Raw genomic sequence first — 15344 nt, forward strand, 5'->3', positions numbered from 1 at the left:
TCCTTCGGCTGCGTATGAGATCAGCCTCATGGGCGAGTTCGCAATAGATGTAAGGGTATTGAGTTGTGCTGTAACTTTCTCCGAGACAGCAGCATCTGTAGTACCCTGGAGGGTATCTCCCAACTCTTTGATTAGATCCCTCTGTAACCGTGTGAAATGGGTCAAATAGTTCAGGGATCGCATGGAAAAAGCCGCTGAACTAAAAATGCGCTTCCCATACCTGTCCATAGTCCTAGAATCTCTGTTAGGCGAATGGACAGATGAGGAAGATTCAGACATCTCCTTTTTCGTGGCCGCTGCCACCACCATAGCGTCCACTGGAACTCCCTTTGTGAGATAAGCCTTGTCTTGTGGGGCAGTAATATATTTATTAGGCTTTCTAGGGACTGGCTCCACCGTGTCAGGTGTCTCCCATGCCCTTCGAGCAATCAATTCCATCAACTCATCGAAGGGCGGAGTGACCCAGGAGGAGGAAGGGCGAGCACCAAATGCCTTCAGCAAGACTGACTCATCCTCAGAAGGGGGTAGGGCTTGCCAATCACCTCTCTGTTTTAGGATCTCCAGGATGTCAGAAAAGGAGACATCCTCTGAGGGTGATTTTGGGGACCCTTCTGACTCATCTAAGTCAGTGTCCGATGTCAAGGATTCTTGTGGAGAATCCAAGTGTCTCCTCTTACACAATCTTTTCCTCGGAACTTCTTCGGGGGGAGCATCCGATGAAGCCTCCGAGGAAGAGGGGGAATCCTCTGGGGGTGGCTGAGACACTGGTGCTCGACGCTTAGATGTAGCCGTGGGTGCAGAGGAGGATAACGGACCCTTATGGGAAGGAGAAGCTGTTTCTGCTGAAGTGGTTGTCTGAGTCGACAACACCTTCCTCATGAGGTCGAAGGCCCCCGGGTCCCGAGTCGAGGTATCCCTCGGTTCCGAAGAAAACTGAGGAATCCCCGAGACAGGAACCGATGGCATCAACCCCGAGGACGGAGCCGACTCGATCTGAGCCGAGGCTCCGAGAGGGAGAGTCGGAACCGAAACGTCGGTCCGACTCTCGGTCCCCGATCCAAGGATGGATCTTCGGCTCCGCGACTCCGGTACTGGGTCCGTCGGAGTCGAGGTGAACGGTGCCGACCGAGAAAAAGACGGTTCCGGCACTGAGGGCTCCACAATCATCAGATCAGCCTCTCCCGGCTCCGAAGACTGGATAGGCCTCGGAGGAGGAACAGATGGAGATAAGGGAAGGCCTTCGAGTCTCGACACCAACTGGGAGGAGACAGAGATGAGTTTGGACAAGGCCGTATTCTCCATCAATTTCTGCACCACGCGGTCTACATCGGTGTCGGAGAGGGGCCTAGAAGAACGCGTCAAAGGAATCGAAGACGGAGCCGATCTCAAAAGTACAGGAGGAGGAAGCTCCGTCACCGGTTCCAAGACTCGAGGCTCGGTAACTGACAAAAGTTCAACACTCGGCCCCGAGGTCTGTGGAACCGGTGAGCGAACTTTAAATGAAGAGCTCGGAGCCGATGACATGGGCTCCGACGTCTTCGATTCCTTCGAGGATTTAGATGTCTGGTCCGATGCATCCAGAGCCTCTTGGAATGCAGGCTTCAAAAGGCCTCTATCCATAAGTTTCCTGCGCCTATCTGTCATGACCCTTCCACTGAAAGAATGACAGATGGAGCAGTCTTCTTGCAGATGGAGAGGGCCAAGACAGTAGACGCAGGAACTATGATTATCTGTGACAGACATTTTCTGTCCACATTGGCACCGTTTGAAGCCTGATTTAGCTTTTTCAGACATGTTAACAGTACAGTCAAATCCAAAAAATTAAACAGTGTAATAGCCAGTAATAATGTCAAATCCAGAAATAAAAGTCAAATCCGGTAGTTAAAGTCAAATCCTGTTAAAGTCAAATCCTGAGTATAAAGTTAAAGGGTGGGGTAGGCCCCGAGGGAACTAACTTTAAATAAGTATATAAAATTTATATACGTACTCGAGAAACCCTCGACACACTACACACACACACACACAACAACTTTAAGTAAGGAAGAAGAGAAAATTTATCCAAAAAAATATTAGATAAAAACAATCTTAGCTTTGAGGTGGTCCGAGCTCATCAAAATGATGAGCGTTGCAGCGGCAAACTAGATCTGAGGTAAAGGCAGAGGGGGATTGTGGGAGATAGGTTGGTCTCGAGCTTCTTCTCGATGCAGAGCTTTGCCAAGCAGCCGACACGGAGCCGAGGATCGGCTCCGAACCCAGGTGTAAGAACAAACGGCGAGATTGAACACTCTCACATTAACCCATATAGATTGTGGGTTAGTGCAGCGGTGGGAATGATGATAATCTCTCTTGCTGTCAACCCATTTTGGACCATTTAAAGTGCTTCACAAAGTTTATATATATATATATATATATATATATATATATATATATATATATATATATATATATGTGTGTGTGTGTGTGTGTGTGTGTGTGTATATATATATATATATATATATATATATAGTTTATTATCATAATCTTGAAATACATAATCCTGAGACCATAATATTGAAAAATAAAAATGCTGAAGACCACAATATCGAACTACTGGATTTGCCACCCTACAGAACCTGTGTTAGCACTCATTCCTGGGCCCATACCTTTGCAGGACTCGAGTTAGTAGTCGCTCCTGGGTTTACACTGGTTGAAATTGATATTTGAAAGTTTTAGACATTGTGATCTTCAGCATTTAAGTCTTTTGATATTATGGTCTCAGGATTATGAATTTCAAGAGTTACACACACAGACACACACACACACACACACACACACACACACACACACACACACACACTGGGGAAATAGGTACAATATTATACCAATGAAATAACATTACTCGAAAAGTCTCCATATCCAAAAGTGCACAAAAATTGATAAATCAATCCACTTTTATTTCACTTTAATTATTTTTCCGTCTTTTTTTCTGTGGGATTTCTTGCATGTTTCTTCCCACTCAGTAAATTAGTTTGGGCATCATTTGAAAAGTATTTTTAATTTGTACAGCTAACAAGAGCTGTAATAGTTTTGTATTGTATATTGGGAAACAAGCAGCAGGGTTATGGTTAGGGGCAGATTAAGGGCTATGTCTGGTATGCATTAGTAAGGGAGGCAGGGGTGTATTGCTCCTTTGCACACCTTAATCATGCATGCTATCCCAAATCCTGCACCTTATTTTAGGGAAACCCTTTCCAAAACACTACCATTACACAAGACAAGTCCAGAATAAGACATATGCACAAACAAGCATGCAAAACACTAAAGCTATCTCTTTACCTAACTCTTTCTCTAGCCCTTACCCACCACCACTCGCTGAAGCACATTCTCACCCCTAATACCAACTCACATACCTCTGTCTACACTCTCATTTGTCTCCATTTTAATCTGTCTACCTTCTAACCTGTTCACATTCGGATACTGCCCCTCTGAATGTTTATATTTTGAACAGCAACTATACCTATATCTATATCCACATATATATATATATATATATAGAGAGAGAGAGAGAGAGAGTTTACTCTCAATCTTGAAATCCATAATCCTGAGACCCTAATATTGAAAGACTAAACTACTGAAGACCATAATATTGAACTCCTGGACTATCTTCCCTGCAGGACCCATGTTAGCACTCATTCCTAGGTCTACACCACTTGAAGACCCATGTTACTACTCATTCCTGGGTCCATAGTGGTAGTGGGGATTCAGTATTCAAGATTTTTTAGACTTTGGTACCTTAAACATCTATAGCTAAAAGATATTCTATTGAGGATCATCACATATTTAAAACACATCATAATAGTAGATATTTACATAAATTGAGGCTTCTTTACACTGCAAGTTTATTATTCTATTTGGCACAACATGTCACAGATCAAAGCAGACCTATATGACATACAGTGCACTGATACTTTGCAATCTAGGACTTCTCATGAATCTAATCCCTCTTTTGTCTTTTACTTTTAACATGCTAGTTTCAGTTAAAACTGTTTCTGATAACTTCTGCCTCTAAGTGGACAATAAGGGAGCATGTCAATCCACTGGAGGTGTTTCCAGTGAATGCAAAGAAACCAAAGCCAGTTTGCTGAAACTGTCTTTGACGAAAGTAGAGATTGCATTTTTTCCACTGTTGTGTGACCTTGGAGTTGGTATATATATGGGGGTGCAGAAGGGACTTGCCCCACCGCAAAAAAAAGTTGTTTCTATGCTTGCTGAAAGCGGTTTTGGTGAACTGGTTTCAGTTTATTTGCATTTGTCTAAACCATCTTTGATGAATCAGCATGAATCCAGGCAATAAATGCAAAGGTAGAAAATCCATGGTCCTACAGGTCCATGTGTGGTACTAACCCATTTGCCATACCTGGGATACCTACAATACAAAACAGTCTAAGAGACACAGCATCTATGTGCCGACGTCTTCTCTTGTGTAGTACTTTTTTTATTAAATGATATCACAGTTTTTTGCACCTACAAATAAATGCATAAAGAAGGCAAAGAAAGAAAGAAGGAAGAAAATAAATGATCACCTAGTAGCAATTACTTTGTGTGGGTATGTCAGATAATTCATCAATATCACTTGTCTAAGTTTATGTTCTTTTCTTCTTGTGCAAGGACAGAATGGATAGACTAATTTTGTTTTGTAAGTAAAATATGCACCTATACATTTATTATTTTTGTGTCCCTTCAGGTACCTGTGTTGAAGAGTCATACAAAGGGTATAACATTCTGTTTGACTGTATGAAAATGCTTATGCTACAGGTTTCAAGCAATGACTCTGCATAATATGTATTATTGTACTAAAGCCTCCTTAAGCTTTAATGCACAATGTTTTATTGCACCAGCTAAACAATCAAACCAATTAAGGTCAGATTTAAATATTTAATCTAAAATGTTAGCATTAACATTCAATAAAATATTGGAAATGATAACAGGTTATATCCACTATATTAACGATAAAAACAGTTAACTTTTTGTTTAAAATGTTACTAAATGGTAACATATAATAATTTGTTTGCAAGCTAAAAAGTGCACTAATAGGAGTCAATACAGTTCCATAAAACACAAAGTAAATAATGTTAAATATTCTGCAAAGGAAAAATATTGCAACATAGTACAGTTTTTTTCTACATGGGTTATTGTCAAGGAAAAATGTGAAGGAGAAAACAAACAAGCTTATTGTTTGATATGTTGTGAAAGTAAATCTGATTGCAAGAATAAATGAAGAAACCAAGACAATGTGTTTTACAGAATAATTAACATAAATTACAATTTTAAAAGAAGAAAACAGGGTATGCTTAGTGTAGCTTGATGCTGATTCTGTGAAAACTAATTCAGCCAAAAATCTTTCCAGTAGCTTTATTTTTTTTCTTCCAGTCACTGTTTGTTATAGCAGACCAGCCTGCCTCGCGCATCCTTCTTACAGCTGCAAGTTTTAAAACAGTACCTGGAGATTTTAAAGATGAGGGACTTCTAGCCTGGGATGATGATAAAAAAAAAAAAAAAAAAAACATGAAAATGTTATTGACACCCATGTGAAAGGGATCACATGCTGATTTACCTGATCACCAAAGTCAAAATACAAATTAGATTAATTAGATGAATTTCGAAAAATTACCTTTCTTGGTGTCATTTCACATGGATGAACAGTTTCAACATTCCCTTTGTGTGGCTTATTAAACACTTCTGTTTCAGAAAGCATGGACTGTAAAAAGAATAAGACTATAAATAATAGCCAGTTATAGCAGATAAAAGCCTCAATTTTAGCACTGCAGATCTGTTTGCTTTCATGTATTTTAATATACATTTGACTCAATCAACACTCATTCTAATCCATTAATATTCTCTCACCTATTTTATTTGTTTGCTGGTCTGCTTCTGACTTACCTAATAATGTAGACCTTTAGTTTAACTCCAAAGCAAATATGTCTATATTTTACTGAGGGTTCCTTTATATCTACTACTGATACATAGGAGGCAGACATAAAAACCGTAAAACTGAGAATGATCTCAATAGCAAAACAGTACAGTTCTTAGGTTCAATGTCTTTTCACACTATCAAATGAACAACAATACTCTAAGTACCCATGAAGTGGTAAGGGACCTGGGATCACAGGTTGACTGCGAATTTAACTTCGATCACCACGTGTCTACCATTGTAAGGAAAACTTTCCACATAGCTCACTTGATTAGCAAAGGCATAGCCTTGAGAGCAAAAGACGTTATAACCTCCCTACTTAGTACTTATCTGGCCGATAATTGAGTAGAACGCCCGATTTGGTATGTACTGTACTAAGCACCTGCTGCAATTAGAGAGACCAAAGAAGTTTCTAACAAAGATCAAGGGTCTCCAGCATGTGCCTTACATGGACCAACTAATGTCCCTGTCACTATAGTCCCTATTGTATATACTTCTTAAGGAAACTTATGCCTGGCCTACACAGCAACCCAAGACCCAAACCTAATGAACTTACTGCATATCTGTAAAACAAATGGGTCTAGGGCTACCCATTCCAGGGACTTAAATATGGCCTGCAACTTAAATAGGACTTGCTGGAAGGACAGATTTATCTCCTGGTGACTGCTACATTTTTGGAATAGGCTACCAATTCGTGACACAGAGCATCTCTATGACACTGTTCAACAGGAACATGGACAAGTGGATAGGGCTCCATAAATTCTTACTGGGGATAGTACCCATAACCCAACTGGACATGGGCAGTCATCACTAAATGCAATCTTGGGTACTGACTAGTACTTCTATGGTATTACATTGGGTTGAAATGGCTAGGCTTAAAATGACCTATGGGTTGACAGCCTAGTAATCTCCTGTGATCCTATGATTAGGTAAGTACTAGGCTAGTTTCCTTTGTGGGTCATTTTAAGCCTATCCAATTTATTTTTTGTGGTCAAAGTAACCTATCCTATTTGGTTACAAATTGGCCTTGCCCATCCCATGGTCAATAATAAAAAGTTATCTACTCACCATAACATTCCATCTGTGTTGTCCAATTTCATTCTTCCTCAATTGAGGGGTTCAGAGCTGATACTCGGATCCTACTTGGCTGCTTCGTCCAGCTCATAGGATCCCAGAACTCTTGAGCTCCTCCTCTTACCCATAATTCCCCACCAGACTAACATACCTCAGATCAAGTTTGCCACTCCTAGACATAACAGACCCATGACAGATCATAAAAGAAAGAAAGCTGGAGCTCAAACAAGGAACACAGGTTCCTACCATACTCTTTGATCTCTCCAAAAGGAATTAAAGCAACTGGACAGAAGGGTGGGGCGTTGAGGAAAAATGAAAATGGACAACACAGATGGAATGTTACGATGAGTACATAACCTTTTAATCTGATGTTGTAATTTTCATTCATTCCTCAACTGATGGGACAGAGTCACCAGCTACCTAAATCCTAGAAGGACTCTAAGGAGGGATATTCTGGAGCACTGTTGACCCAAAGGCTGTTCTTCACCCAGAGACCAGATCCAGTTTGTAATGAGCAATAAAAGTATGAGGATTAGTCTATGTTATAGCTGCACAAATATCATCCAAGGAAGTTCAAGACCAAAAGGCTGAAGACGTTGCCATAGACCATGTGGGGTGGGGGCTTTTGGAGGCTTTGGTAAAGCAAACCCACTTTCTCATAGACAAAGGTAATGCAATCAGTTAACCATTTGGCCAAAATACCTTTAGATACCAGTTTGCCTAATTTGGAATCGGAAAAGGAAAACAATTTTTCAGATTTCTTAGATCCTTGGTTCTGTGAAGCTAGAAGCATAGTTGCCTGTGTACATCTAAAGATGTAACATATACTTGCCTTTTTGAGAGGTTTGGAAAGAAAACAGGAAGATTAATGATCTGATTAATATTTGACTCAGAAGCTACCTTTGGTACAAAGGATAGATTGTTTTGTAAAGATACCCTGTCTTTGTGAAGAACTAAACAAGGTTTCAAAGACTAAGACTGGCTAAAAAGTCTAGGACATTTGAAACATGTGCTGAAAAAGGATCTAGTTTTTTGTTTATGGACAAAAGAACAAATATTTTCCATTAACTCTTGTAAATCCTTCTGGTGGAAGCCTTATTGGAAGATAATACATTGTGCCAGACAGGGGAGGAGAGCCTGGGCTGTCTAGCAATAAACAGAACTGGAGAAATCATGCCGTCAACTTGAGGACTGGTATGGCCAGGTGAGTCATGCCTGTCAGATGAGGATAAAGGGAAACCAAATCTGATGAGGCCAGTAAGGGCTAATGAGGTGCTCTTCAATCAAGATGCTTTCTGTAGTTAAGCGTCTCTTAGTGTCTTCCCTGCTAAGGGGATCAGGGCAAAGGACCTGCTGCATTTCTTGTTGAGGGAAGAAGCAAACTGATCACAGTGGTTGGTCCCACTGACTGAAAATTCTCTCCACCACATTGATTTTGAGAGACCACCCATAAGGCATTAAGATGGACTTGCTTAACTTTTCTGCAATCATGATGGATTTCCCCAGAATGTGCACTGCTATTAGAAAGCAACTGGAAGCAATCACCCACTGCCAAATTATCATATCTTCTCAACTAAAAGGGTAAGATCATGTCCCCCCTTGTTTGTTGATGTACCAGACTACTGACATATTCTCCATCTGAATCACAATTGTCCTGGTTGGGACAGTGTTTTGAAAAGCCCACAACACTAGGAGGACAACTCTCATCTCCAGGACATTGATATGTATCTTGGCTTCTTGGGGAACCATATACCTTGGACTGTCCTTCCCAAGAAATGTCCCCCCAGTCTGAGCAGAGAAGCACCAGTGGTCACTGTGGCCTTGGGTTAAGGGAAAACAAAAGGATGGCCTTTGTGGAGATGATTGGAGTGGATCCACCACAGAATTTAATTTCTACATGCTTGAGTGATTTTGACTGGCATGGATAATGGCTGTTGAAGAATGGACCATTCAGTGGCCAGAGTCCACTGAAGGATTCTAATGTAAAACCTGGCCAGAAGTTCACAGATGTTTGCTGCTGTAATGAAACCCAGAGTTTGAAGCACCAATCTGGATGGAAGGGAAGAATTCTGAACTGTTTTTATGACTTGGCTTTGTATTGTATCTATTCAAGACAGAAAAAGCTATTTGAGTGACTGTATTCAGACGAGCACCAATGAATTCCAGACTCTGAGTTGATGTGAGTTGAGATTTGTTGTAGAATGACTGATATCCCTATATGGAAACACAGCTGAAGTAAGTAGTCCCTTGTTTGAATCAGTTGATGCCTGGTTGCAGCAGTCAAGAGTCAGTCATCTAGATAAGGAAACATCTGGTATCTGAGCAGTCTCAAGTGAGCTGCTACTACTGCCATACACTTGGTGAACACCTGGGAGTTACGGTGAGACTAAAGGGCAGTGTTCTGAGCTGGTAATGACTGACTCCCAACTGGAAGTGAAGGTAATGTCTGGAGCTCTTGTTCATTTTGACATGATAGTACACATCTTGAAGATCTATTGAGCACATCCAGTCGTCCTTGTACGAAAAGGCAAAATGGACTGAACCGTGGCCATCCAGAACTTTGTATACTGAACAGATTAGTTTAATTTGCAGAGATCCAAAATTGGTCTTAGGTCTCCTATCGTTTTGGAACTGAGAAGAATTCTAAGTTCAGAATCCTCTATGGTGTGGGGGGACTGCTTGGATGACTTTCTTTCTAGCATCTTTTTGATTGTGGCAGAATCTTCTTCCCTCTGACTGGATGGAACATCAGGGATTCTTCATTGAATAGATGGGTTGGGAAAATGATATAATACAACCTTTGGATATTATCCTCCATATCCATGAATCTTTTGTAATGTCTAGCAGGGCTCTCTAGTGCAGGGACAGACAACCCCAACTGCCCCAGAGATGGACAGTTGGGTCTCCATTCTGCAGCACTGATAGGGTCTATCTGAGAAAGAATGTCTGGATGCCAGGTTGTGTGGACCACCCCTGTTGTGAGGATGGCGTCTTCCATTTGATCTCCCCCCTCTGCTCCTGGACCACCTCTGTTGTGAGGATGGCATCTTCCATTTGATCTCCACCCTCTGCCCCTGGTGGAACTATCTCCATGTGACTCCTGGAATGGACCCTGTGATATTTTTAAACCACATTTTTTATTATCTTGCTGATTTTTAGAGAAAGACCTTTGAGGAGTAGAAAAATGTACACCCACAGCAGACAGAGTCTTTCCCTCTTGTGCAAATCCAGAGAGTGTACCTTTCACCCTGGGTCCAACAAGCACAGATCTGTCAAAGGGTGCACTGAAAAAAGATTCAAATAGTTCTACAAAGTTATACAAGGGCATCCAGGCATGTTTCCTGATGGATATGCCCGAACCCGCTGCCCATAAGGTACCTTACACAGTGTGTGAAATTAACCTCATGGATGAATTAGATATTGATTGTGGGAAGCCAGTTGCGAGAAAATTCTATTCCCTTCCTTGGAGGACATGGATCTAGAAACAGATTTGGTAAGCTCCTTGATCAGAGTTTTCTGAAGTCTCGTAGTGTGCCAAATAATTCAGTGATATAAGAGCGAAAGTTGTTGAAGCATAGACATGCTTCCCAAACCTATCCATCACCCTAGACTACCTGTTAGGAGGCTGGACAGAGGAACTCTATTCCACTAGTTCATTTCTTGTGGCTGCTGCAACAACCATGACATCAACTGGCACTCCCTTATTCCAATGAAGAAGGGTTTTAGAGGTGTAAGGATTTTGTCTGGTCTCTTCAGAATTGGCACGATGGTGTCCAGTTTCTTCCACACCCACCAAGAGAACAGATCTACAAGCTCATTGGCTACCCAGGAGGTAAATGGGCCAGAACCAAAAGCCTCCAGAGACACTGATTCCTCTTGGAAGGGGTTATCGGGGGACCAACCACCTCTTTGGTTTAAGGAGCTCTAAGAGATCTCTAAAGGAGACATCATCAGGTGATAATCTGGGGACCCCTCCCCCCTCATCAAAATCAGTGTCCTCAGTGATTGATTCCTGTGAGGAATCTAAGTGTCTCCTTTTGCATGCTCTCTTCCAGAGGACATCCTCAGTGGGATGCTCTGGGGACATATCACAAGAGATAATGATACCCTGATGGGTTGGCTGGAGGCTAAAACTAGATTGGCTGTATCACTGGAAGGGATGATTGAGGCTCAGGACACAAAACAGAATGAGACAAAGATGTTTGTTCCAAAGAGAGCAACTGCATCTGTTCTCTAGGTACATAGAAGACTCTCTCCACTACCTCTAAATCAGAATGCCTAGGAGAAACAGAAGCCAATGAATCTGACATTGGAAACTTTCAGATCATCAGCCTCTGCCACCCCATTGGTATCCCACTCAAAGAGGGAGTTGGACCCAAACTACCTAACGCTGAAGCTCCGAGGGGAAGATACAGCTCCAAAAGCTTCGTAGTTGACTCCAAAGCCTCTGAGTTGGCACCAAAGTTTCAGCTCTGAGAATCTTCTAGCTATGACATTCTCAGAGCGAGTCGACTCAGAGAGGCCATCAGAGTCGATGAAACCCGAATCCTCAGGTCCAAAGAAGATGCCCACAAGGGTTTCTGATCTGACATTTCCAAAACTAAAGGACAAATCAGAGAAGGAGAAATCGATGGTGATGTGGCTCGGTGAAGGCTCTCAAGACCCAAAGGGGCTGGAGCTGAAAGTAGTCCCATTTGTATTCATGTACTGAGGAACTTCCTCATCATCCTATCCACATCTGCCTTGGATCTCCTGGAGGACTGGAGAGATGAAACCATGGAAGGGGGCCTATACTGTCTTCTGGGCAACTGCTCAAGGAAGGGATAAGGTTGTATAAAAGAGATAGGCTTCAATGTCAAGGATGTCAAGGGTGGAGTATGTGTCCAAGGAGATCTTTCAGTCCATATCTTTGGATCTGGTAAGGACCGATCCAGCTTTTTCAAACTCTTTGCTGGTGGTTCCAATGAAGGAGCTGAGGTCGAGGTAGAAGGGCAATCGGGAGACCTTTTATTTATCTCTTTCTCTCTTAGTCATAGAATTGCTCTTTTTCTCAGATTTCTTAGGGGTTTGAGCCCCTGCAACTGAAGTAGAGGATTTGGAAGGAAGATGGCCCCTGAGAATAAGTTTGTTCTTCGTGTCAATAAGGGCCAGAGAGTAAAATCCCACACAAACATCACAGTCTCTATCCAAGTGTGCCAGACCTAAACAGTAGACACATTCCCTGTGGGCATCAGAATTTGAAATCTTATGACCACAGGAAATGCACTTTTAAAACTCGAAGGTTTATCCAACATTCTAACATAATACCACAACAAAGATAAATATAAGTCTAAATATATATATACATCCATATGTATAATTTTTAGGAAAAGGTGAAAGGGGAAAAGGGAAAAGACTACCAACAATGGTATTGAAAGACACTCAAAGAGTGCAAAAAGGGTTAAGAGGACAGATAAATGGAATAAAAAAGGGCAAATGGAAGGTATTACAAGAAGAAATATATAACAGAATGTATTTGATGTAATAAGGGAAAAACTGCACTCACTTCACCACAAAAACTGAAAAGGACCAAAGATAAGCACCCAAGAGTTCATAACCCACGTCTGTTTGCAATGACAGCAAATGAGATTTGAAGTATGTTAGTTTGATGGAGCAGTATGGGTAAGGGGAAAGAGCTGGAAGAAGTGGCTGAGTTGGATCAGATTATTTGATTCAAACCCATCAGTTGAGGAATGAATGAAATGACAACATCAGATTTACACATTACCCCTAATGAGAATAACTGGGATCATACCATAGATAATTTGAGGGGATCCATGCATGGGATGAAGCATTTAGGAGCTGCTTCTCTCCATTAGTAGTATAGGGGGCAGTCCTGAGGTAAATTTTTGGGTTTTACATCCACAGATCTAAGCTGCACTTGAATATGGACAGGGATGAACTTTGTTTTATGTGGATGGGGAGTCTGTTCCACAGCAGCTGTATCCTCTGCAAGATATACCTGGCCCTCCAAACCATTTTGCTGATGTTGTAGAAGAGGAATAGATCCCTAAACTAAGTATTTCTGATGCCATTTGCCTTTCTGATGTGCAATAAATCCATCACTAATGAGTCAGGGTATGCCTTCCATGCCAGACACAGGTTACCTCTTAGCAGTCTGTAGGATACCGACAGTGCATGGCTTTGAGTTGCTCCATATAGGATATGTTGTTTAGGCCTTGTATCCTTTTAGTAAGGAATCTCAGTGGGCATTCCAGTTGTTGCATATGTCTGGACAGATACATGCCAATGGAGGCATTATATTCAATGACTGGCTTAATGAGGGCTAAGCAAAGAAGGGACAAAGACATCCCTAGATCTAGGCACAAAATTTCACACTGTCAAACACAAAGGCTTCTTCCCCACAACACATATGGTAAAAATATTTTCCAAAAAAAATGGAAGACCAGTTCCTGTTTTGCCTAAGAAACTTAGTCTAGGCACCTATTTATCAAGAAAATAACCCAGAGCTTACAATGTCAAACTTTAAAACTGTACTGAGTGTTGCACAGTAAAGCCTTTGATCATGAATTATAGAAGATTAAGAGAAAACTGTCTTTGGTTAAATCTAGCCATTTCAGAATTACTGCCACATTACTCAAAGAGATTACTCTTAAAAACAACCTTGGAAAAAATACATTTGGTTCAAGAAAATTATATCTCTACATAACACATATTAAATAAATTAGATAATCATTTAAATGGCTGCTAAAGAAATATGCATTACATAAAACAATTATACAACTGTTTCTACTTACATAAACAACATATTGAAATAATTTAGACGTTATATATAATTATCCTGAGATAAAAACATAGAGGATCACAATATTCTCTAGACCTAAATAATTTACAAGAGAATTGTACAAGTTAGTCTGAATTTTTAAACAAATGCTAAGCTTAAATATTGGGGATTTGATCATTTTGAATCGAATGTTAAGAGAGACCAAAGTGCTTAAAACAACCATTTAATGGGTAAATATTATTTGAATTTGGAAAATTAGCTTACTGTACACAACTATAATTTCTAAAAGTATGTGAATGTGAGATACAATTAAAAAGAACATCCATCCAATTTTTGTTTTATTTTTTTAAAGAATGTCAAAACAAATGCTGAGGTAGGAATATAATATTTATCCAAAATATATTGAATAATAAAAACTATCACATTTGTAATAAAGATTACTATTGGAATTATACTCTCCAAATGAGCTACTCATCTTTAACTTCAATACCTAAAACAATGATTATAATATTCTCAGAAATACATTATCATTATTTTGAAGTTTATTCTCTTGGAAATCTCTATAAAATTATTTTATCACTCTTAAGAGAATTGAAATTATACACAAAAATATATATTAATTGTTGCTGGAGGTGTAAATCCTTAATCAGACCAGAATGCCATCATATGGTTTATGATTGCAAAGTGTTCCAACCTTTTTGGGAAAAAATAATGTTTCCTGCAAGCATTATGGTTTGATAAATTTATATTAACTAACATTTTGGTTTTGTTTAATGCTCCATTTCCTGGATGCATACCCAAGTCTCAGTTCACAATTCTCTGGAGCTTGTTAACTGTTAAGAAAATAACTACAACTACTTAAAAAATGAGGTTACTCTTTAATTTACAGAATTTATAAATCTGTCACTTGTGTGTGTCAAAAAGAAATGTCTACTATTAAAATAAACAAAATAACCACATAATAAAACTACTTGATTAAAAAATGAACTCATTAATAGATAAATATTAATTTAGATTCTACAGTCAGTTTATACTATTTGGTTGTTTAATGGAGCTTGCTAATGATTAGTAAGAACTGATCTAGGTACTTGCGTAATTAGTAGTTATTTGTTTTATTATGTTAATGTGCTTGTTCGTGTATATAACATTTCAACAAAACATTATAAAAAATAGCTAGAACTAAAGATAATTTGTTGAATTACAACACATATGAAACTATGTTCTTTAAAGAATGAAATGACATGATGTTTTTCCAAAGTACTTTTGAATGTCCATTAAAGAACTAACTTGGCAGGTAAAAGACAAGAAGTTTACAAGTTTGCAATTTCTTACAAACTTCTTTGTAAATGAGTAAAAAACTTTACAGTCACTAGAACATTTTCAGCTGACCAACTAGCAAACTCAAACTTTAATATAATTCCATCATAACTATCTTTTAACAGTAATACTCAAAATAGCACTCTCAATGACTTTTATAAGAAATTATTCACAAACAAATCCAGAAACTGCTTAAAAAATAAAAACACAGTAGGTGCC

At 39.8% G+C, this 15344-nt stretch overlaps 1 protein-coding gene across 1 annotated transcript in view; it reads right to left on the reverse strand.

Annotated features, from left to right (window-relative positions):
• Window positions 1-4697: 4697 nt before the first annotated feature.
• LOC122805771 (synaptonemal complex protein 1-like) overlaps window positions 4698-15344 on the reverse strand; it is a 5909626-nt gene continuing 5898979 nt past the window's right edge. Inside the window, exons 27-28 of the mRNA XM_044076039.1 lie at window positions 5651-5737; window positions 4698-5510 (exon numbers count right to left, since the gene is read on the reverse strand). Of these exons, the coding sequence (XP_043931974.1) occupies window positions 5367-5510; window positions 5651-5737 (231 nt within the window). The 3' untranslated portion in view covers window positions 4698-5366. The remainder of the gene's footprint in view (window positions 5511-5650; window positions 5738-15344) is intronic.

Source organism: Protopterus annectens, chromosome 7.part0, assembly GCF_019279795.1.
Source record: "Protopterus annectens isolate FY-2018-M chromosome 7.part0, PAN1.0, whole genome shotgun sequence".
Lineage (NCBI taxonomy): Eukaryota > Metazoa > Chordata > Ceratodontiformes > Protopteridae > Protopterus > Protopterus annectens.